Source organism: Coregonus lavaretus, assembly GCF_964263955.1.
Source record: "Coregonus lavaretus genome assembly, chromosome: 5".
NCBI lineage: Eukaryota > Metazoa > Chordata > Actinopteri > Salmoniformes > Salmonidae > Coregonus > Coregonus lavaretus.
Genome location: NC_139992.1, coordinates 24,710,556 through 24,735,450, shown reverse-complemented (window position 1 = coordinate 24,735,450; position 24,895 = coordinate 24,710,556). Strand labels below are relative to the sequence as shown.

The window sequence follows — 24,895 nt, the reverse complement described above, 5'->3', positions numbered from 1 at the left end:
ACAGAGAGGGACAGAGAGGGAACAGAGGGTGACGGAGAGGGACAGAGAGGGAACAGAGGGTGACGGAGAGGGACAGAGAGGGACAGAGAGGGACAGAGAGGGACAGAGAGGGAACAGAGGGTGACGGAGAGGGACAGAGAGGGACAGAGAGGGAACAGAGGGTGACGGAGAGGGACAGAGAGGGACAGAGAGGGAACAGAGGGTGATGGAGAGGGACAGAGAGGGACAGAGAGGGAACAGAGGGTGACGGAGAGGGACAGAGAGGGACAGAGAGGGAACAGAGGGTGACGGAGAGGGACAGAGAGGGAACAGAGGGTGACGGAGAGGGACAGAGAGGGACAGAGAGGGAACAGAGGGTGACGGAGAGGGACAGAGAGGGACAGAGAGGGAACAGAGAGGGAACAGAGGGTGACGGAGAGGGACAGAGAGGGACAGAGAGGGAACAGAGGGTGACGGAGAGGGACAGAGAGGGACAGAGAGGGACAGAGAGGGACAGAGAGGGAACAGAGGGTGACGGAGAGGGACAGAGAGGGACAGAGAGGGACAGAGAGGGAACAGAGGGTGACGGAGAGGGACAGAGAGGGACAGAGAGCGAACAGAGGGTGACGGAGAGGGACAGAGAGGGAACAGGGGGGGACAGAGAGGGAACAGAGGGGGAACAGAGAGGGAACAGAGGAATTGGTGTGGGGTACAGACCTCTGTGGCAGCAGGCGGTCGGAGGTGAGGTAACCAGGCTTGTGGATGTCTCTGTTGTAGTCTGCATACTTGGCCTGGACAGAGTAGGAGGCCAGCAACACGGCAGTCTCTGGAGGACAGTAGTTCTCATCGTTCAGGATGGCCTCCTTCACCTGGCATGGGCAGGGAACACACATACTTTGTTTGGATCTGCAATGTACATTGTGAGTACAAAGGACACACTGTAGAAGTGTGTGTGTCTGTTACCTGCAGGAAGAAGAGTCTCTGTGTGATCTCCTGGATGAGCTCCTCAGACACGTCCTCAGGGAAGAACTTGGCTCTGAACTTAAACTGCAGAGGGTTCTCCTTCTTCACATCTTGCTGCGTCACCTTCTTATTGAGTTTGAGCCACGTGCTGTAGTCTTTACTGTCTGTGTACTGCAGGCCAAAAAACCACACCTCCCGGAGACCCACTGTCTTCACCACCTGAAAACACAAAATGCATAAATTATCAACTCTCTCTCTCTCTCTCTCTCTCTCTCTCTCTCTCTCTCTCTCTCTCTCTCTCTCTCTCTCTCTCGTCAAAGTATACATATAACAAAAATGGTGGGACCAACAGCAATAATAATAATAGTAGTGGAAATGGGATTACCATTAACAGCAACTACAACAACAATATTAATGAGAATAACAATACATTAAAGCAATAGTAGTAGACCAGTCTCAACATGACTGAGAAGCCACATGACATGGAATATTATTGACATTACATTGCACTTTCACTGGCTGTCCCTCAGGTTGTGGCAGGAGGACACATATTTGGCTACACCCAATTCTGGCTTTTCACCCAATAAATATATATATATTTTTCATCTTTTTTTAGTTTCAAATTCTTTGTACTGAATGATAATTTTGGGAAAGAAAGATTCTCTTAGGTCTGAGTATTTGTCACAGTGTAATAGGAAATGCAGCTCTGTCTCTACCTCTCCCCTGGGGCAGAGTGAACACAGCCTGTCCTCTCTGGGCAGCCAGGTTCGCCTGTGATGACCGGTCTCTATAGCCAGACTGTACCTAGTCAGTGTTTTCCTCAGTTTTCTATCAGTCACAGTGGTCAGATAGTCTGCCACCATGTACTGTCTGTTTAGAGGCAAATATCATTGACATTTACTTTGATTTTTTGTGGTGTCTTTCCAATAGGTGCATATTCTTCCTTTTTGCTTCGTGATGATTTGGTTAGCCCAGATTTTCTGAGTGCTGTCCTGAGGCTCTATGGTGTTGGTTTGGGTTAGTGAACTGAGCCTCAGAACCAGCTGGCTGAGGGGACTCTTCTCTTGTTTAATCTCTTGACATTGTAGAGCTGTGTGATGGAATGTTTAGGGGTCACTTGTTTTTAGATGGTTGTAAAATTGTATGGCTCTTTTTTCTATTTGAATAAGGAGGGGGTATTGGCCCAATTCTGCTCTACATGCATTATTTTGAGTTTTTCTTTGCACTTGCAATACAGTCTTGCAAAACTCTGCATGCAGTTTTTCAATTGGATGTTTGTCCCATTTGGTCAATTTATTATTAGAGAGCGGACACCATACATCGCTGCCATATAGAGCAATTGGTTCTATAACTGATTGGAACATTTTGAACCAGATTCTAATTTTAATGTTCCTTTTAATGGCATAGAATGCTCTTCTTGCTTTGTCTCTCAGCTCATTCACAGCCATGTGAAAGCTACCTGTGTTGCTGATATTTAGTCCTAGTGTCACGCCCTGACTCAGGGGACTCTTATATGTTGAGTCAGGGTGTGTATATTCTTTGTGGTGTTTTCTATGTTTTGATCTATTATGTGTAGATCTATGTTGGCCGGTGTGGTTCCCAATCAGAGGCAGCTGTAGCTCGTTGTCTCTGATTGGGGATCATACTTAGGCAGCCTATTGGCACTAGTGGGTTGTGGGATCTTGTTCCTTGTAAGGTATGTTGTCTGTGCTACCTTGGACTTCACGTTTCGTTTCGTTTAATGTTTTGTCGAGTGTTTATTACGTTAATAAACATGTACGTATATCACGCTGCGCCTTGGTCTGTCCCGTCATTCAACGAACGTGACAGAAGATCCCACCAAACGAGGACCAAGGAGCGGATGGCCATGTCACAGGTGGCCAATTTGTGGTCATGGGAGGAGATATTCGCGGGGAAAGGACCATGGGCTAAGGTAGATGCCCAGGCAGGAGAGGAGCAACGGCAACACGGAGGAGGCCGGTCGAGGAGGAAGCCCGAGAAGCAGCCCCAATAAAAAATTTGGGGGGGGGCACACGGGGTGGTTGGCGGAGCCTAGGGTTAGAGCAGAGCCAACTCCCCGTACTCACGCGAGGAAGCGTATGACTGGGCAAGCTCCGTGTTATGCGGAGCTACGTACTGTGTCGCCAGTGCGCCGGCACAGTCCTGTACGTCCTGTGCTGGCACCACGCACGTGCCGTGCGAAGATGGGCATCCAGCCAGGACAGGGTGTGCCGGCTCAACGCTCCTGGTCTCCAGTACGCCTCCTCGGTCCCGCATATCCTGCGCCAGTTCTACGAACGGTATCGCCAGTGCGCGTGCACAGCCCAGTGCGTCCTGTGCCAGTGCCCCGCACGTGTAGTGCGAAAGTGGGCAGCCAGCCAGGACGGGTTGTGCCAGCTCTCCGCTCCAGACCTCCAGTCCGCCTTCACAGTCCGGTCCGGCCCTTTCCTGCTCCTCGCACCAAGCCAGTGGTGCGCGTCGCCAGCCCGGCCCGGCCTGTTCCTGCTCCTCGCACCAAGCTAGTGGTGCGCGTCGCCAGTTCCGGCCCGGCCCGTTCCTGCTCCTCGCACCAAGCCAGTGGTGCGCGTCGCCAGTCCGGCCCGGCACCGGCCCGGCCTGTTCCTACTCCTCGCACCAAGCCAGTGGTGCGCGTCGCCAGTCCGGCCCGGCCTGTTCCTGCTCCTCGCACCAAGCCAGTGGTGCGCGTCGCCAGTCCGGCCCGGCCTGTTCCTGCCCCTCGCACCAAGCCAGTGGTGCGCGTCGCCAGTCCGGCCCGGCCTGTTCCTGCGCCTCGCACCAAGCCAGTGGTGCGCGTCGCCAGTCCGGCCCGGCCTGTTCCTGCTCCTCGCACCAAGCCAGTGGTGCGCGTCGCCAGTCCGGCCCGTTCCCTCCCCTCGCACCAAGCCAGTGGTGCGTGTTCCTAGTCCGATCCGGCCCGTGCCTTCGCCTCGCACCAGACCAGTGGTGCGTTTGTCCAGTCCGGCACGGCCCGTGCCCGTCAGCTGCTCCACTCCGGAGCCAGAGCAGTCCGCTCCACCGGTGCCTGATCCAGTTCTGGTCAGCTGTTCCACTCCGGAACCAGAGCAGTCCGCTCCACCGGTGCCTGATTCTGCTCCGGTCAGCGGCTCCACTCCGGAGCCAGAGCAGTCCGCTCCACCGGTGCCTGATTCAGCTCCGGTCAGCGGCTCCACTCTGGAGCCAGAGCAGTCCGCTCCACCGGTGCCCAGTCCAGCTCCGGTCAGCGGCTCCAGTCCGGAGCCTGACGTCAGCCCCTCTCCAGGTTCGGGGTCTCTCACACCAGGGTCCAGACAGGGTCTGGTGTATCGTGGGAGGAAGGAGAGGGGAAGCAGCGCGCTGAGGTCCAGACCGGACCAGGGGCGTAATGGGGGGGAGGAGAGATTGTGGTCGTCACGCCCGGAGCCGGATCCGCCTCCGAAGTGGAATGCCCACCCGGACCCTTCCCTGTCATGTCATGTTTGTGCGGTCGGAGTCCGCACCTTTGGGGGGGGGGGGGGGGGTACTGTCACGCCCTGTCTCAGGGGACTCTTATATGTTGAGTGTGTATATTCTTTGTGGTGTTTTCTATGTTTTGATCTATTATGTGTAGATCTATGTTGATCATACTTAGGCAGCCTATTGGCACTAGTCAATCAATCAATTTTATTTTATATAGCCCTTCTTACATCAGCTAATATCTCGAAGTGCTGTACAGAAACCCAGCCTAAAACCCCAAACAGCTAGTAATGCAGGTGTAGAATCACTAGTGGGTTGTGGGATCTTGTTCCATGTAAGGTATGTTGTGTGTGCTACCTTGGACTTCACTTTTCGTTTATTGTTTTGTCGAGTGTTTATTACGTTAATAAACATGTACGTATATCACGCTGCGCCTTGGTCTGTCCCGTCATTAAACGAACGTGACACCTAGAAACGTGTCGTTTTTGGTGTGTTCTAATAGAACTGTGTCCAAATAGAATTTATATTTGTGATCCTGATTTCCTGACCTTTTTTTGAGTATATTTCTATTTGTTTGTTTTAGGTTAACTGTCAGAGCCCAGGTCTGACAGAACCTGTGCAGATGATCTAGATGCTGCTGTAACCCCTCCTTAGTGGGAGACAGTAGCACCAGGTCATCTGTGTACAGCAGACACTTGATTTCAGTGTTGTGTAGGATGAGACCAGGTGCTGGAGATTCTTCTAATGTTTTTGCCAATTCATTAATGTAGATGTTAAATAGTGTTGGACTTATTGAGCAGCCCTGTTTCACTCCACGTCCCCGAGAGAAGAAGTCTGTTTGCTTGTTGCCAATTTTAACCGCAAATTTGTTTTTAGTGTACATTGATTTAATAACATAATTTGTTTTCCCTCCAATACCACTTTCTATTAGTTTATAAAAAAGAACTTTGTGCCAAATTGAATCAAATGCTTTCTTGAAGTCTACAAAACACGAGTAGATTTTGCCTTTGTTTTGGTTTACTTGTTTGTCAGAGTGTGGAGGGTGTAAATGTGGTCTGTTGTACAATAATTAAAAAAAAAAATCCATTCTGGCTTCTGCTCAGGACGTTGTGTTCATCAAGGATATTACGTATTCTGCTATTTATGATACTGCAGAGAATTTTCCCCAAGTTGCTGTTAACGCAAATTCCTCTGTAATGATTTGGGTCAAATCTGTCTCCGTTTCTATAGATTGGTGTGATCAATCCTTGGTTCCAAATACTGGGGAAAACGCAAATTCCTCTGTAATGATTTGGGTCAAATCTGTCTCCGTTTCTATAGATTGGTGTGATCAATCCTTGGTTCCAAATACTGGGGAAAATACCTGCAGTGAGGATAATGTTGAGTTTGAGTATAGCCAATTTGAATTTGTGGTCTGTATATTTGATCATTTAATTTAAAATACCATCAGCACCACAGGCCTTTTTGGGTTGGAGTGCATAGTTTTTCCAATAATTATTATTCTGTAATTGGGGTATCCACAGGATTCTGATAGTCTTTGACTGCTGATTCAAGGATTTGTAATTTTTCTTGTATATCTTTTTGTTCTGGGCTATTTGTTATATTTGCTGTAGAGGTTTGCAAAGTAATTTCTCCACATATCCCCATTTTGGATAGCCAATTCCTCATGATGAGGTTTGTTTAATTTATTCAAATTCTCCCAGAAGTGGTTTGATTCTATGTATACCTCAATTCCATCCAGCTGATTTCTAATGTGCGGTTCCTTTTTTGTTCTTAGGGTGCGTTTGTATTGCTTCAGTGTTTCCCCATATTGAAGGCGTATATTTTTGTTGTCTGGTTCTCTGTGTTTTTGATTAGATATATTTCTCAATGACTTTCTTAGATTTTATCAATCATTATCAAACCATTTTTCATTATCTATTCTTTTTGGTTTGCTCTTATGTTTCTTTAGATTAGCCAAGGAGGCTAATTTGTCAAATATAAAGTTTATGTTCCAAACGGCCAAATTTACACCTTCATTGCTGTAAGAGGCTAAAAAGTTGTCCAGGAGAGATTGTATTTTTTGGCTACTAATTGCTTTTTGGTAGATTTCTGTACTGTTTGCACTCCATCTATAGGCCTGTTTAGTACCATGTAATTTATTGGGCTGTGATTTTACTGTGGTCTGAGAGAGGTGTTAGTGGGCTGACTGTGAAGGCTCTGAGAGACTCTGGGTAGAGGTCAGTGATAAAGTAGTCTACAGTACTGCTGCCAAGGTATGAGCTATAGGTGTACTTACCAAAAGAGTCCCCTCTTAGCCTACATTGACTATGTACACACCCAGTGTTCAACAGAGCTTCAGGAGCTGTGCTCCATTTTTGTTTTTCACTTTGTCATAGTTGTTTCTGGGGGGGTATGTGGGGAGGGAAAGGTTGTTGCTTCCCGGTAGGTGTTTGTCCCCATGACTGTTGATAGTGTCTAGTTCTTCTGCTGTTCTAGCATTCAGGTCTCCACATACCAGTACGTTGCCTTGGGCCTGAAAGTGACTAATCTCCCCCTCTAGAATGGAGAAACTCTCTTCATTGAAGTAGGGTGACAGAGGGGGGAATGTATATGGCACAGAGGAAGACGTTTTTATCTGTTAAGATAGCTTCCTTGTTGATTTTTAACCAGATAAAGAATTCTCCTGTTTTGATCAATTCGATTGAATGAGTTAGTTTAGATTTATACCATATTAGCATTCCCCATGAGTCTCTGCCCTGTGTGATTCCTTTTAATTTGGTGGATGGTACGACGCCAGGACAGCGGAGTCACTCACCACCTTCCGGAGACATTTGAAACCCCACCTCTTTAAGGAATACCTGGGATAGGATAAAGGAATCCTTCTACCCCCCCCCCCCCCCCAATTGTAAAGTGGTTATCCCACTGGCTATAGGGTGAACGCACCAATTTGTGAGTCGCTCTGGCTAAGAGTGTCTGCTAAATGACGTTAATGTGCCCTTGAGCAAGGCACTTAACCCTAATTGCTCCTGTAAGTCGCTCTGGATAAGAGCGTCTGCTAAATGACTAAAATGTAAATGTAAATGTACGATTATCTTACTATAACCTAGTGGACAGCCAGTGGAAACATCACCTCTGCACCATGTTTCCTGTAGTACTACAATATCAACATCATCAATTTCTTTCAGGAAGTCTGGGTTTCTGCTCTTTAGCCCAAAAAGCAGAGGACTTCAATCCTTGTAAAATCCAACATGCAACGTAAAAAGATTTCATAACTGTTTTTTCTTTACCTTCAAAATGGTGGAGAGGTCGGGCTGCGGTTTAAAGTGACGTCCTTTAGAGTCTTGGCAAGGATGGGGACTGTCTCCCTGTACAGGTGAACATGGTCATATAAACAGTCCGGATCGAGGGTGGGATGGTGGGCCAGGTGTACATTGGGTCGCAGGGCACAGTCCCGGGAGAGGCTGGCGTTTATTCTTTGGATTGTGGCAGGGTGGAAGACGGTCCTCTGTAGAAGGGTTGACACCACGATCCTGGAGTGGTGATCTAGCTGCTCCTGCAGCCTGTCCTCTGTACTCTTTCTCTCCTGCAGCTCCTCTCTTAGTGTGGTCAGCTCGTTATTACTGTTGTGCTTGTCTTTTTGGAGCTCTCTCACCTCCTTTGTTAGATCAGCCAGCTCTCTCTTGAGTTCGTCTCTCTCTTGCTGAACCTCTTTCAGATGTGTTGTAAGGCTGTTGTCCTGCTCTGTCCGTCCTTTGGTTAGGAGCTCCTCTAACGTGTGGATGTCTGGTTGCTGTTTGCTTACACTCTCCCTGAACAGGACCACCTCCCCCTCTAGTTTAGTGAACTCATCCCTCATGGCAGCCATGGTGGTGAGGAGGGCCTGAGCCTGCTCTGCACTGAGGGGGTCGCTCTCCTCCTGGGGCGTGTCCTCCACTATGGTGGGAAGAGAGGTGCTGGATGTGCCTTTTTGGGTGGGGATAGTGGGGGTGAGAGTGGTGCAAGTTTCTCTTGTGGGAGGGCATGTCACTGGTGGTGTCATTCTCTCTCTCTGCTCTTTCCTTAATGGTCTGAACAGCCTAAAATTACCTTGCACCATGACAGTCCCAGTCTTGTAGAGGTTGATTGTTATCATGGTGCTGTCAGGGTCGTCTGTCTCTTTGACTTTCAGCTTCCACCCATAACAGATTCCCTCTTTCTTTATGGATGGGTAGTGAGAGCAGACTGCTGAGCGCCATACATTTGGCTGGTCAGTGAGAAAGATGAGATTACTCGCATCACCGTTTTTGTTTGTCTGCTGCTGTTGCTAGCTAGCTCTAATTTATTTTTATTTTTTTATTTTTTTAGCTCAAAAAACGGCAAAAAAAGTGAAAAATCTTCACACAAAAAAACAGAAGACATGTTTAACGTTAGAGTCCGTGCTGCTTTTTGGTTTACTCACTCAATTTGGTTGTTTGATGTCGTTGTATTAACTCCCCTTGCTAGGTTTGTTCTAGCTAAATTTTTATGGCTAGCTTGTTAGCCTGCTGGCTAGGTTTTTGTTGTTTAGCTAGCTAGCAAGAGTCAAACCTCCTTAATTTGAGGCACTTACTGATTGAATAGAGTTGTTGTTCATCACTTCTTGTATGAAATTATTTTTAAATTTGAGTATTTATCTCATTCTAAAAACAGATCTCTCCCTCTCTCCCTCCCTCCCTCCCTCCAGTGAGGGGAAAAAGTATTTCATCCCCTGCTGATTTTGTACATTTGCCCACTGACAAAGAAATGTTCATTCTATAATTTTAATGTTAGGTTTATTTGAACAGTGAGAGACAGAATAACAACAAAAAGATCAAGAAAAACGCATGTCAAAAATTTTATGAATGAGGGAAATAAGTATTTGACCCCCTCTCAATCAAAAATATTTCTGGCTCCCAGGTGTCTTTTATACAGGTAACTCTTAAAGGGAGTGCTCCTAATCTCAGCTTGTTACCTGTATAAAAGACACCTGTCCACAGAAGCAATCAATCAGATTCCAAACTCTCCACCATGGCCAAGACCAAAGAGCTCTCCAAGGATGTCAGGGACAAGATTGTAGACCTACACAAGGCTGGAATGGGCTACAAGACCATCGGCAAGCAGCTTGGTGAGAAGGTGACAACAGTTGGTGCGATTATTCGAAAATGGAAGAAACACAAAATAACTGTCAATCTCCCTCGGCCTGGGGCTCCATGCAAGATCTCACCTCGTGGAGTTGCAATGATCATGAGAACGGTGAGGAATCAGCCCAGAACTACACGGGAGCATCTTGTCAATGATCCCAAGGCAGCTGGGTCCATAGTCACCAAGAAAACAATTGGTAACACACTACGCCGTGAAGGACTGAAATCCTGCAGCGCCCGCAAGGTCCCCCTGCTCAAGAAAGCACATATACAGGGCCGTCTGAAGTTTGCCAATGAACATCTGAATGATTCAGAGGAGAACTGGGTGAAAGTGTTGTGGTCAGATGAGACCAAAATGGAGCTCTTTGGCATCAACTCAACTCGCCGTGTTTGGAGGAGGATGAATGGTGCCTATGACCCCAAGAACACCATCCCCACCGTCAAACATGGAGGTGGAAACATTATGCTTTGGGGGTGTTTTTCTGCTAAGGGGACAGGACAACTTCACTGCATCAAAGGGACGATGGATGGGGCCATGTACCGTCAAATCTTGGGTGAGAACCTCCTTCCCTCTGCCAGGGCATTGAAAATGGGTCGTGGATGGGTATTCCAGCATGACAATGACCCAAAACACATGGCCAAGGCAACAAAGGAGTGGCTCAAGAAGAAGCACATTAAGGTCCTGGAGTGGCCTAGCCAGTCTCCAGACCTTAATCCCATAGAAAATCTGTGGAGGGAGCTGAAGGTTCGAGTTGCCAAACGTCAGCCTCGAAACCAGCAAAAACAGGTTTTTTAGAAATGTTAAAATAAAAATAAAATAAAAATACAAAACGGAAATCACATTTACATAAGTATTCAGACCCTTTACTCAGTACTTGTTGAAGCACATATGGCGGCAATTACAGCCTCGAGTCTTCTTGGGTATGACGCTACAAGCTTGGCACACCTGTATTTGGGAGAGTTTCTCCCATTCTTCTCTGCAGATCCTCTCAAGCTCTGTCAGGTTGGATGGGGAGCGTCGCTGCACAGCTATTTTCAGGTCTCTCCAGAGATGTTCAATCGGGTTCAAGTCCGGGCTCTGGCTGGGCCACTCAAGAACATTCAGAGACTTGTCCCGAAGCCACTCCTGCGTTGTCTTGGCTGTGTGCTTAGGGTTGTTGTCCTGTTGGAAGGTGAACCTTCGCCCCAGTCTGAGGTCCTGAGAGCTCTGGAGCAGGATCTCTCTGTACTTTGCTCCGTTCATCTTTCCCTCGATCCTGACTAGTCTCCCAGTACCTGCCGCTGAAAAACATCGCCCAAGCATGATGCTGCCACCACCATGCTTCACCGTAGGGATGGTGCCAGGTTTCCTCCAGATGTGACGCTTGGCATTCAGGCCAAAGAGTTCAATCTTGGTTTCATCAGACCAGAGAATCTTGTTTCTCATTGTCAGAGTTCTTTAGGTGCCTTTTATGCAAACTCCAAGCGGGCTGTCATGTGCCTTTTACTGAGGAGTGGCTTCCATCTGGCCACTCTACCATAAAGGCCTGATTGGTGGAGTGCTGCAGAGATGGTTGTCCTTCTGGAAGGTTCTCCCATCTCCACAGAGGAACTCTAGAGCTCTGCAAGAGTGACCATCGGGTTCTTAGTCACCTCCCTGACCAAGGCCCTTCTCCTCTGATTGCTCAGTTTGACCGGACGGCCAGCTCTAGGAAGAGTCTTGGTGGTTCCAAACTTCTTCCATTTAAGAATAATGGAGGACACTGTGTTCTTGGGGACCTTTAATGCTGCAGAAATGTTTTGGTACCCTTACCCAGATCTGTGCCTCGACACAATCCTGTCTCTGAGTTCTACTGACAATTTCTTCGACCTCATGGCTTGGTTTTTGCTCTGACATGCACTGTCAACTGTGGGACCTTATGTAGACAGGTGTGTGCCTTTCCAAATCATGTCCAATCAATTGATTTTACCACAAGTGGACTCCAATCAAGTTGTAGAAACATCTCAAGGATGACCAATGGAAACAGGATGCATCTGAGCTCAATTTTGAGTCTCATAGCAAAGGGTCTGAATACTTATGTAAATAAGGTATTTCCGTTTTTTTTTATTTAATACATTTGCTAAAATTTCTAAAAATCTGTTTTCGCTTTGTCATTATGGGGTATTGTGTGTAGATTGATGAGATTTTTATTTATTTAATCAATTTTAGAATAAGGCTGTAATGTAACAAAATGTGGAAAAAGTAATGGGGTCTGAATACTTTCCGAATGCACTCTCTCAACACATGTATGTCTTTGTATTTATAACACTCACTGAGGCTCTGACAGATAGAAAGCCTGACTCACCGGATCTCTATGTCTCTCTGTGTATTTCTCAGTCACCATGGAAACCAGCTGTCCAACACTGACTGAAGCACGCCCGATGGTGTGTGCGTTTGTGTGTGTCTGCGCGCGCGTGCATGCGTGTTGTAGTGAGCATGACTGAGTGTGCATGTGAGAGTGTAAGTTAAGGTCAATGGAGTCCAATGACTGAGTGGCACACACACACTGATGAGCTGTGAGGGGAACCAACAGAGCCCAGTCAACAGAAGAGGATCCCTGCTGAGTCAGAGCTGGGCTCCATTCCAACACTACAGAAATAAATAGTCACATTGGGGAGAATTGTCAGACAATCTTTGGAGTGGAATGGAGCCGCAAATTTAACCGACTGTAAATGTCAATCACATTACGAGTTAAAATATTCAAATATCAGGTTTTCCTCCACTCAGTCAGCTTCCATGGGAAATGCATGCAAACAATATCTCTGTCTGTACATCTCTCTGCTGCCCCAGCAGTCTCCAGCAGCCCACCCGGGTTCAGCTACTGAAAGCTGCCCTTTCTCTGCTCAGACAACACACACTGGTCTCTCTCTCTCCCAGCACAATGATTGCTCTGTTTCTCTGTCTCAGTCTCTCTGTTGCTGACAATACCCATACAGGCTCTAACTAGACCAGTCCAGCTCCCAGCCTTGTTGACCCTCAGTAGTGTGTGTTTGTTGTACGTTAACCCCATGATTACCTGGTCATTAAGCTAGTCTGTAAATGAGTGGCGTGAGTGAGAAGTAAATTAACCCCATGCTTACCTGGTTATGAAGCTAGTCTGTACGTGAGTGAGTGAGTGAGAGTAAATGAGTGAGTGAGTGTGAGAGGTAAATTAAAACCATGCTTACCTGGTCAAAAAGCTGTTTGCCGGTGGTGTTGGGCTGGATGGCAAACTCCAGCTCTGCATCCATGGTGGTGACCCGCACATTGATCTATACACACAGACAGAATACCCATTAGTAACTTATATCACAACATGTTCATATACAAAGACAGTATTTTAAGTGAAATGAGCGGAAGGATTTGTGCACAGCAGTGTAATTCTCTTCCAAGCTGCTGGTTTTGACAAGACCATTATGAGAACATTCCATTCACACACACAGCTAATTCAAAGCAAGTAGACACACGTTAACGTCCCCACAGATACTTTTATATGCATCACACAGCCCACGTGGCAGTCTGCACCCCCCTCCACCCCTCTTATCTCCCTCTATCAGTCTACTCAGCTGCACCCCGTCTCCACCACCTCACAGCTGGAGAGAAGAGAACACATATTGTTAGTCTACAGCAGCCACGACTGAACCCAGTACACTGAGACACACCACTGCATGGGAATTAGAGAGAGGGGGCCAGGTGCTATAGCTGCATATAGCCTAATGTGTGTTCACATGGATGTTGGATTTAATCAGATTGTGTTGAGTGGGCACGTGTGCAGTCTTCTACTGAAGACGTGAGGGAGAGTGTGTGTGCTTATCACTGCTTATCATTCTTCTATAAATATCCCTATCCTCTTGTAGGACATCTACGCACACATTGCATATGCACGGGCACACAATTCAGACCGGCTCCTATTGTCATTTCCTAATTTGGGTCAACTACCCCTTTAAGTTGAGCAACGATGTAGCCAAGAGGGCTGTGCCACAAACATGAAGACGAAAACACAATAACAAACATCAACTCCTGTCCAATTGACAAGATACAGCTCATATGACCCAAAAGAAGCCAGAAAGTGCTCCGGGCCAGAACCAAAGTGAGTCACACTTGCTCTGTTGAAATGATCCCCTCTCTCTCTGTCCCATTTCCCTCCCCCTCTCCTCTCTTCCCCGAGGCAAAGTCTCTGAGCTTCACAGAAAGAGGGAACCAATAGCAGTGATTTGGCACCAGAATAGCAGCAGCAGCCATTTGCCTGAGGCCATTAAGTGCATGAATGAGTAAACATTACTTGTACAGAAACAGAACTCCATGGGTTATTCACAGCTTTAAAAAATAAATCATCCTTGCCTGTAGAACTTGAGGAGTGAATATTGCAGTGTCATTCTTTTCTAGGAGCTGAGAGGTGGGCCAATGACAGAGACAGAAAAGGGAAGAAACTAAGTGTTTCAGATTTGCACCAGGGGCAATACACAATCAAATGCAATCCAGGACATCATAAATATGTTATGTCTTCGCCTCAGATAAAAGTAATACGACCTTTTAACCGTTAATGAAAACACACGCTATCTTAATCCCATCTATGGAACACGAGGCCTCAGAACAACTACAACAAGTCTCGTACCCAAACATCAAGATGCATTTAGCCCATCACAACTATATGGGTTATTTGTAGCTTCAGTGCAAATATGTGGCCATCTATCTCCCTTCCAGTCAGTGTGTAATAACTTCCCTTGCTCCAGACCCATGGGGCGGCGCACAATTGGCCCAGCGTCGTCCAGGGTAGGGGAGGGAATGGCCTGCAGGGATGTAGCTCAGTTGGTAGAGCATGGCGTTTGCAACGCCAGGGTTGTGGGTTCGATTCCCACGGGGGCCAGTATGAAAAATAAAAAATATAAATAATGTATGCACTCACTAACTGTAAGTCGCTCTGGATAAGAGCGTCTGCTAAATGACTAAAATTTAAAATTTAAATGTATGTGACTGCAGCAAGTCAGGCCCAGCCAGAGGTACAGTATCAGCCAGCCAACAGTAAAATACTGAGCAGCAAGGCAAGAAGCTGTGTCCTGATATAACTCCAGTGAAGAGGGAGGAGGAGAGGCTGGCAGAGAGAAGAGGAGGTGTTAAGAAGCGCGGTTTGGTGCGAAATTGGGGAGAAAAAGAGGGTTCAATTCAGTCTGGTATGAGAACGTTAGCCCCTATCTGCAAAAGCAGACATCTTACAAGATAAGCTTCAATTTGGTCTGTGTTCGAGCTATAGCTACTTAATCCTTAGGTTGGTAGGAACAAATCTAGCCTATTGCCAATGTTATCTGATGATGTATGACTTAATGGCAACATCGAATGTCCACCGAGTGAGTATATCTTTGCGCATCAAAAATATGTTGCTTGCTTAAGCGCCATAGGCATCCATTACACAAGGGATTGACTACTATGGCACCTTGACAGTCTTGTAGCCAATAAGATAATCTTTCCAGGGATATGCAGTTGACCTGGGTGGGACAAAGCAAGGCCTAGAACCTTTTATGCGTAATGCGAACTATTGCTACCTGGCTCAGAGACGAGACGCACCGAGCACGCTACATTACATTGTAAACAGATTTCATCGCTTTCATTTCATTGCTTTAGCATAAAACATGGCTTCTCAAGAAAAAAAGGGAAAAACTAAGAATATCGAACAGGAACCTAAAAAAGGCATCTATAAATAAGTATACCCACATAGAAGCTTTAAATAAAATACTGGAGTCGGACTCAGATCAGGGGAGCGATTTGGTCAAGGAGGATTTAGACTCGGCCGACGAAGATTGCTTTCTAGAAGGATTGGATCCACTTTTAGATCTGTAAATTATTTTCATGACTTTATATAGCTACTACTATGTATTTCGTTTTTTATAAGTTGTCTGCTTTCTAGTGCTTTGGATTTAGTTTACATAGTACAAGTAATTTCAATGTTATATAAAAGTAGTTATTGTCTGTTTCATATTAGTTCAAAGTTTGCTGTTCTAAGTTTCATCCTTGTAACTTTGGAGAGGCCACTAAACTCTCATGGCCACTGTTTATTTCTCCAAAGTGTTACTGTTTGCATTGTGTGTGTGCTTCACACCTTCTATGTGAGTCACTGTACAGATACAGTTTAGGCTTAGGCTTGGTGTTTTTACTTTACAGTAATGTCGTTTTGTAAATTGAGTCAACTGTAATTCTGTGTCTTTTACAACAATATATCCCTTTATTTTACTCACCACAGAGTGGAGGATGCAGAGGATTTGGATGATGACGTTTGGGAGCCACCCCTCCCCAGCAATCGCCCCCGCCGGTCAAGGTCTTCACCCTCCCACTGCTATTTCAATCACCCCGTCTTATGGTTCTACGTCCACTTTTCATAGACCTCTTGAAAAAGAAAGTAGGGGCTTGTGGCACCATTCGTCCTAACAGAATCGGTTTCCCCAAGACCAAGTTAAACAACATGACAAAGACAGCGGAGAGGGGGACCATACGTTGGATCAGGACTAACAAGCTGCTTTTTGTGAAATGGAAGGACACTAGGGAAGTAACCATGCTCACCACACAGCATAAGGCATTCAATAACGATCATGTCTCAAGTAGGGTGAAAAATGCCTATGGGGCATGGGTGAGGAAGAATGTCTCTATTCCTGTTCCTGTGAAGAACTACAATTCCAGCATGGGGGGTGTCAACCTATCTGATGCTCTGATAGGCTACTACCAGGTCCTTCACTAGACCAGGAAGTGGTATAATACTTTTTTTTACCACTTTGTGGACATTGCTACAGTAAATGCTTTCATTCTCCACAAGCAGATGACCAAAGCAAAAGGTCAAACCCCTTTATCCCAGTTGGCCTTCCGAGAGCAGCTGGTGTTGAAAATGGCAGAATTGGGGGCCCAAACCAACCTCACAACCATCACAAGACCCCCCACTCAAGGTGAGCGCCACTATCCAACACACATGCCAAAAGATAAAAGGAAGAACTGCAAGCATTGCACAAAACACGGTGGAAAAAAGGGTGAAATGCCAGATCTTCTTCTGAAATGCCAGTTTTGCTTTTTGTTTCCTGGCAGAGAGGGACTGCTTCAAAGACTATCCCGACATGCACAAGCTACGGTGAAAGTGAAATCTAATCATCTACACCTGGGATGTAAAATGAACACAAATACCATTTGTAAATAGCCCAGCTTATTTCTATTTTTGCACCTTTTTTAGTGAAGGACACGTGTGTAACCAAGTTTGTTTGATAAGACATTTGTATATTTTGTTTCTGTATATCTATTGCTTTTATTGTTTTTGTAAACAGTTCATTTGTATGTGGGACCAATACATTGGATATGCCTAGGCTAAACGTTCAGGCACTTTGGAGAGGTTGAAAAAACACTTGGATATCCCCTGTATGTCCCCCGACACCACCACAATGTTTGAGAGAGGATAGTGTTGTAGAAATTTAGTTTTTATAGTGAACAATAACTTTTAGGCACATCCAGTGTGCAAAAACAGTGCAATTACCACATTCGGACACTTTGGAGAGATTGAAAGGACACTTGAATGTACCCTGGATACCCCATAACACCACCACAATGTTTGAGTGAGGTTGATATGGTAGAAATTGTGTTTTTATACTGAACAACTAGCATTTAGGGATTGCAAATATGTAATAGCACTGGAATAATCTCATTAACATACATATGCCACTTTGGAGAGGTTTAGGGACACTTGGAAACGTCCCGTGACCACACCTGACACCACTTACTAAAACATCTGCCCATTTCTAGTTGTTAGGTGTATCAGTCCCATTTTTTTCTGATATTGTTCACATGATGTGGAAGCCATCTGATGTGTTTCCAGCTCTGGGCATCAATAATTAATTTATAGCAGGTCAATGAAAAATGACTTTCAAAATAAAAAACAAAAAAATGGTTATTTTGTGTGTGCTTGATCTTGTGTATTCTGAACTATGTAACTCCCATCTATCTTCTGATCATTTCCTCATAATCTCACAGATTGTCACGCCCTGATTCTAGGGACTCGTATTTGTTGAGTCAGGGTGTGTATTTTCTGTGTCGTGTTGTGCTATGTGGATTGTCAATGTTTAGATCTAGAATGTGTAGATGTAGCTCGTTGTCTCTGATTGGGGACCATATTTAGGTAGCCTATTGGCACTAGTGGGTTGTGGGATCTTGTTCCATGTGAGGTTTGTTGTGTGTACCTTAGGACGTCACGTATCGTTAGTTTATTGTCTTTGTTCGTTGTGTTTATTCTATCGTTAATAAACATGAATGCATATCACGCTGCGCCTTGGTCCGTTCCGTCTGTAATCGAGCGTGACACAGATGTCTTCTTTCCAAATGTACCAAGTTTTGGCATGTCAGAATCATGTAATTACACATGAATAGCAGTTCCTTTTGGGTATGTCTATTTAGGCGGAAATCTAAAATGTGCCATTACATATAAGAGGTTAAAGGCTTGTAAGTAAGCATTTCACGGTAAGGACTACACCTGTTGTATTCGGCGCATGTGACAAATAAAATTTGATTTGATTTATACTTAGGTATATTTTAGCAATTACATTTAATTTTTATACTGAAGTACATTTAAAACCAAATACTTTTAGACTTACTCAAGTAGGATTTTACTGGTTGACTTTTACTTTTACTTGAGTCATTTTCTATTAAGGTATCTTTACTTTTACTCAAGTATGGCAATTGGGTACTTTTTCCACCACTGCGTGCATGAGGAGAGAGGATCTATTATCAAATAAAATAAACTTGTATTTGTCACATACACGTGTTTAGCAGATGTTATTGCGGGTGTAGTGAAATGCTTCTGCTTCTAGCTCCGACAGTGCAGTAATATCTAACAAGTAATATCTAACAATTTCACAACATATACCCAATACACACAAATCTAAGTAAGGAATGGAATTTAAGAATATATACATATATGGACAAGCAATGACAGAGCGGCATGGACTAAGATACAGTAGAATATTATAGAATACAGTATATACATATGAGATGAGTAGTGCAAGATATGTAAATATTATTAAAGTGACTAGTGTTCCATTTCTTAAAGTGGCCAGTGATTTCAATAGGCAGCATCAGCCTCTAATGTGCTAGTGATGGCAATTAGGAGCGTGTATGAGGAGCGTGTATGAGGAGAGAGGATCTATCAGGAGTGTGCACGAGGAAAGAGGATCTATCAGGAGCGTGAGGAGAGATGCGCTATGCTAGAAGAGCATGAACAAGTAGAATGGCTGCTAAAGAAATGCAGTAGGTCAGGTATTATTAGAGGAGGATGTTGACATGGTGGTAGTCAGTGAATTAGCAGGTCAGGACAGGGCTGTCGGAGTATTAGTGGGTTACGGGTTTGGTGTGTATATACAGTATACACAATACTGTGTCTATGTTTGTGTTATGGATGTTAGGGTTAGATATGGTTAGGGGCTGTATGAGGGGCGGGTGTACAGTGGTGTGAAAAAGTGTTTGCCCCCTTCCTGATTTGTTATTTGTTTGCATGTTTGTCACACTTAAATGTTTCAGATCATCACACAAATTTAAATATTAGTCAAAGATAACACAAGTAAACACAAAAAGCAGTTTTGAAATGAAGGTTGTTATTATTAAGGGAAAACAAAATCCAAACCTACATGGCCCTGTGTGAAAAAGTGTTTGCACCCCCTGTTATAACACAACTCAACTGTGGTTTATCACACCTGAGTTCAATTCCTCTAGCCACACCCAGGCCTGATTACTGCCACACCTGTTCTCAATCAAGGAATCACTTAAATAGGACCTGCCTGACAAAGTGAAGTAGACCAAAAGATCCTCAAAAGCTAGACATCATGCTGAGATCCAAAGAAATTCAGGAACAAATGAGAAAGAAAGTAATTGAGATCCCATCAGTCTGGAAAAGGTTATAAAGCCATTTCTAAAGCTTTGGGACTCCAGCGAACCACAGTGAGAGCCATTATCCACAAATGGCGAAAACATGGAACAGTGGTGAACCTTCCCAGGAGTGGCCGACCGACCAAAATTACCCCAAGAGTGCAGCGACGACTCATCCAAGAGGTCACAAAAGACCCCACAACAACATCCAAAGAGCTGCAGGCCTCACTTGCCTCAGTTAAGGTCAGTGTTCATAACTCCACCATAAGAAAGAGACTGGGCAAAAATGGCTTGCATGGCAGAGTTCCAAGATGAAAACCACTGCTGAGCAAAAAGAACATTAAGGCTCGTCTCATTTTTGCCAGAAAACATCTTGATGATCCCCAAAACCTTTGGGAAAATACTCTGTGGACTGACGAGACAAAAGTTGAACTTTTTGGAAGGTGTGTGTCCCATTACATCTGGCGTAAAAGTAACACCGCATTTCAGAAAAAGAACATCATACCAACAGTAAAATATGGTGGTGGTAGTGTGATGGTCTGGGCCTGTTTTTCTGCTTCAGGACCTGGAAGACTTGCTGTGATAAATGGAACCATGAATTCTGCTGTCTACCAAAAAATCCTGAAGGAGAATGTCCGGCCATCTGTTCGTGACCTCAAGCTGAAGCGAACTTGGGTTCTGCAGCAGGACAATGATCCAAAACACACCAGCAAGTCCATCTCTGAATGGCTGAAGAAAAACAAAATGAAGACTTTGGAGTGGCCTAGTCAAAGTCCTGACCTGAATCCTATTGAGATGCTGTGGCATGACCTTAAAAAGGAAGTTCATGCTCGAAAACCCTCCAATGTGGTTGAATTCCAACAATTCTGCAAAGATGAGTGGGCCAAAATTCCTCCACAGCGCTGTAAAAGACTAATTGCAATCACTTTTTCACACAGGGCCATGTGGGTTTGGATTTTGTTTTCCCTTAATAATAACAACCTTCATTTCAAAACTGCATTTTGTGTTTACTTGTGTTATCTTTGACTAATATTTAAATTTGTTTGATGATCTGAAACATTTAAGTGTGACAAACATGCAAACAAATAAGAAATCAGGAAGGGGGCAAACACTTTTTCACACCACTGTATATACACTGAGTATACAAAACATTAACACCACCTGCTCTTTCCATGACAGACTGATCAGGTGAAAGCTATTATGCCTTATTGAGGTTGCTTGTTAAATCCACTTCAGTGTATATGAAGGGGATGAAAACAGGTTAAAGAAGGATTTTTAAGCTTAGAGACAATTGAGACATGGATTGTGTATGTGTGCCATTCAGAGGATAAATGGGCAAGACAAAATGTAAGTGCCTTTGAACGGGTTATAGTAGTAGGTGCCAGGCACACCGGTTTGTGAATTGCAACGCTGCTGGGTTTTTCACACTCAACCAGTTTCCCGTGTGTATCAAGAATGGTCCACCACCCAAAGGACATTCAGCCAACTTGACACAACTGATTGGAGTCAACATGGGCCAGCATCCCTGTGGAACGCTTTCGTCACCTTGTAGAGAGGGTGGGGGGGGGGGGGGGGGGTGCAACTCAATATTAGGAAGGTGTTCGGCTATTTCAGCCACACCCGTTGCTGACAGGTGTATAAAATTCAGCACACAGCCATGCAAATTCCATAGACAAACATTGGCAGTAGAATGGCCCGCACTGAAGAGCTCAGTAACTTTCAACGTGGCACCGTCATAGGATGCCATCTTTCCAACAAGTCAGTTCCTCAAATGTCTGTCCTGATAGAGCTGCGGGACCATTGAGTGCTGAAGCACGTAGCGCGTAAAAATCGTCTGTCCTCAGTTGCAACACTCACTACCGAGTTCCAAACTGTGTCTGGAAGCAACGTCAGCACAAGAACTGTTCGTCGGGAGCTTCATGAAATGGGTTTCCATGGCCGAGCAGCCACACACTAGCCTAAGATCACCTTGCGCAATGCCAAGCATCAGCTGGAGTGGTGTAAAGCTCGCCGCCATTGGACTCTGGAGCAGTGGAAACGCGTTCTCTGGAGTGATGAATCACGCTTCACCATCTGGCAGTCCAACAGACGAATCTGGGTTTAGTGGATACCAGGAGAACGCTACCTGCCCGAAGGCATAGTGCCAACTGTAAGGTTTGGTGGAGGAGGAATAATGGTCAGGGGTGGGGGGAGGGGGGTTCATGGTTCGGGCTAGGCCCCTTAGTTCCAATGAAGGGAAATCTTAATGCTACAGCATACAATGACATTCTAGACGATTCTGTGCTTCCTACCTTGTGGCAACAGTTTAGGGAAGGCCCTTTCCTGTTTTAGCGTGACAATGCCCCAGTGGATAAAGCAAGGTCCATATAGAAAGGGTTTGTCGAGATCGATGTGGAAAAACTTCACTAGCCTACACAGAGCCCTGAACTCAACCCCATCGAACACCTTTGGGATGAATTGGAACGCCGACTGCGAGCCAGGCCTAATCGCCTAACATCAGTACCTGACCTCACGAATGTTCTTGCTGCTGAATGGAAGTAAGTCCCCGCAGCAATTTTCCAACATCTAGTGGAAAGCCTTCCCAGAAGAGTGGAGGCTGTTATAGCAGCAAAGAGGGGACCAACTCCATATTAATGCCCATGATTTTGGAATGAGATGTTCGACGAGCAGGTGTCCAGAGAATTAAATAGAAAACACACCCCTCTCTGGCTCTCTTTCTCAGACCATACCACTGTTGTATTCAACAGTACACTACGATAGACACACACACACACACACGTCAGTGTTGTGCTAGCTGTGGGTCCTTCGACTGATGGTCTGACCCTGGACTGTCTGAGGCTGGTCAGAGAGAAAAGCCTTTTCACACAATCCCAGGTACACCTTGTTTATGTCCAGACTACTGTCTAGAAGAGACAAGGCCTGGATTCAGATGTACTGTACGCACCGCGTGCTCCTGGGCATGTGTGTGCATGCGTAACAGGTGGGCGGCAATGTGGCAGACACCTTGCGGGATGGTTTAATGTACACTACCGTTAAAAAGTTTGGGGTCACTTAGAAATGTCCTTTCCATTTTTTTTGTCCATTAAAATAACATAAAATTGATCAGAAATACAGTGTAGACATTGTTAATGTTGTAAATGGCTATTGTAGCTGGAAACGGCAGATTTGTAATGGAATATCTACATAGGCGTACAGAGGCCCATTATCAGCAACCATCAGTCCTGTGTTCCAATGGCACGTTGTGTTTGCTCATCCAAGTTTATCATTTTAAAAAGGCTAACTGATCATTAGAAAAGCCTTTTGCAATTATGTTAGCACAGCTGAAAACTGTTCTGCTGATTAAAGAAGCAATAAAACTGGCCTTCTTGAGACTAGTTGAGTATCTGGAGCATCAGCAATTGTGGGTTCGATTACAAGCTCAAAATGGCCAGAAACAAAGAACTTTCTTCTGAAACTCGTCAGTCTATTCTTGTTCCTCAGAAATTAAGGCTATTCCATGCGAGAAATTGCCAAGAAACTGAAGATCTCGTACAACGCTGTGTACTACTCCCTTCACAGAACAGCGCAAACTGGCTCTAACCAGAATAGAAAGAGGAGTGGGAGGCCCCGGTGCACAACTGAGCAAGAGGACAAATACATTAGAGTGTCTAGTTTGAGAAACAGACGCCTCACGTCCTCAACTGGCAGCTTCATTAAATAGTACCCGCAAAACACCAGTCTCAACGTCAACAGTGAAGAGGCGACTCCGGAATGCTGACCTTCTAGGCAGAGTTGCAAAGAAAAAGCCATATCTCAGACTGGCCAATAAAAATAAAAGATTAAGATGGGCAAAAGAACACAGACACTGGACAGAGGAAGATTGGACGCAGACCAAATGAAAAGATGCTTGAGGAGTGCTTGATACCATCTGTCAAGCATGGTGGAGGCAATGTGATGGTCTGGGGGTGCATTGGTGGTGGTAAAGTGGGAGATTTGTACAGGGTAAAAGGGATCTTGAAGAAGGAAGGCTATCACTCCATTTTGCAACGCCATGCCATACCCTGTGGACGGCACTTGATTGGAGCCAATTTCCTCCTACAACAGGACAATGACCCAAAGCACAGCTACAAACTATGCAATAACTATTTAGGGAAGAAGCAGTCAGCTGGTATTCTGTCTATAATGGAGTGGCCAGCACAGTCATCGGATCTCAACCCTATTGAGCTGTTGTGAGAGCAGCTTGACAGTATGGTACATAAGAAGTGCCCATCAAGCCAATCCAACTTGTGGGAGGTGCTTCAGGAAGTATGGGGTGAAATCTCTTCAGATTACCTCAACAAATTGACAACTAGAATGCCAAAGGTCTGCAAGGCTGTAATTGCTGCAAATGGAGGATTCTTTGACGAAAGCAAAGTTTGAAGGACACAATTATTATTTATATAAAAAATCATTATTTCTAACCTTGTCAATGACTACATTTCCTATGCATTTTGCTATATTTCCTATACAAACTCATTTAATGTATGCACTACCGTTCAAAAGTTTGGGGTCACTTAGAAATGTACTTGTTTTCCATGAAAACATACATTAAATGAGTTTGAATAGGAAATAGGCCTCTGTACGCCTATGTAGATATTCCATAAAAAAATCAGCCGTTTCCAGCTACAATAGCCATTTACAACATTAACATTGTCTACACTGTATTTCTGATCAATTTGATGTTATTTTAACGGACCAAAAAAATTGTTTTTCTTTCGAAAAGGACATTTCTAAGTGACCCCAAACTTTTGAACGGTAGTGTAATTGTTTAAAAAGCTAAACCACTAAACAGGGATTTAAACACAGACGCGGGCACAGAAAACAATATCTGTAGGATTAACCTCTTAGGCTGGGAGATGAGTAGCACTGCATCATTAACACGATGGACCACAATAACACTGAGAAGTTCTAACATTGGTGCTACAGGACCTCTAAAGTATTGCACGTAGACCACTTTTCCCTTTCAGCACATGTCCAATTGAACACTGCAGTTCTATATATTGTGTACATAGAATTATGATGTGGCCTGAATGCTGGTATTGGAGCTAATTCTGGTGCTCTACAGGGGAGACAGACTGAGGGTTAGGGAGGTATGGAGATGTGTAAAGATCCTTTCCTTTGTGTCGTAGCGGTCACACCCATCCTATGGCCAAAAATTGCTTATTTCTGTGAGGAAATAATTGAATATGTTCGTGTGTGTGCGCATTCGAGACCAAGAGAGAGCGAGAGAAACTGAGCAGGAGAGAGAGAAGGAGAGAGACTGACAGATAGAGGAGAAGAGCAGACGGAGCAAGATGTCTCGGAACTGATAGGAGCTAATCACCAACTGACAAACCACATGGAGAGCAGAGCAGTGCACAGTGAATACTAGAAACCCCCATTCTCTGACTGCTACTAGGCTATACATAGCCACGTCTCCTAGGGTCGGGGTCAATTCAGTTTCTGTTCAGCCAATTCAAGAAGTAAATTGGAAATGGATTAG

At 45.1% G+C, this 24,895-nt stretch overlaps 1 protein-coding gene across 1 annotated transcript in view; it reads right to left on the bottom strand.

The window, feature by feature from the left end:
• LOC311129984 (radixin-like) overlaps positions 1–24,895 on the bottom strand; it is a 46,835-nt gene that overhangs the window by 14,659 nt on the left and 7,281 nt on the right. The window contains exons 2-4 of the mRNA XM_084162558.1: positions 12,702–12,785; positions 943–1,161; positions 697–848 (exon numbers count right to left, since the gene is read on the bottom strand). Coding sequence (XP_084018684.1) covers positions 697–848; positions 943–1,161; positions 12,702–12,785 — 455 coding nt within the window. The remainder of the gene's footprint in view (positions 1–696; positions 849–942; positions 1,162–12,701; positions 12,786–24,895) is intronic.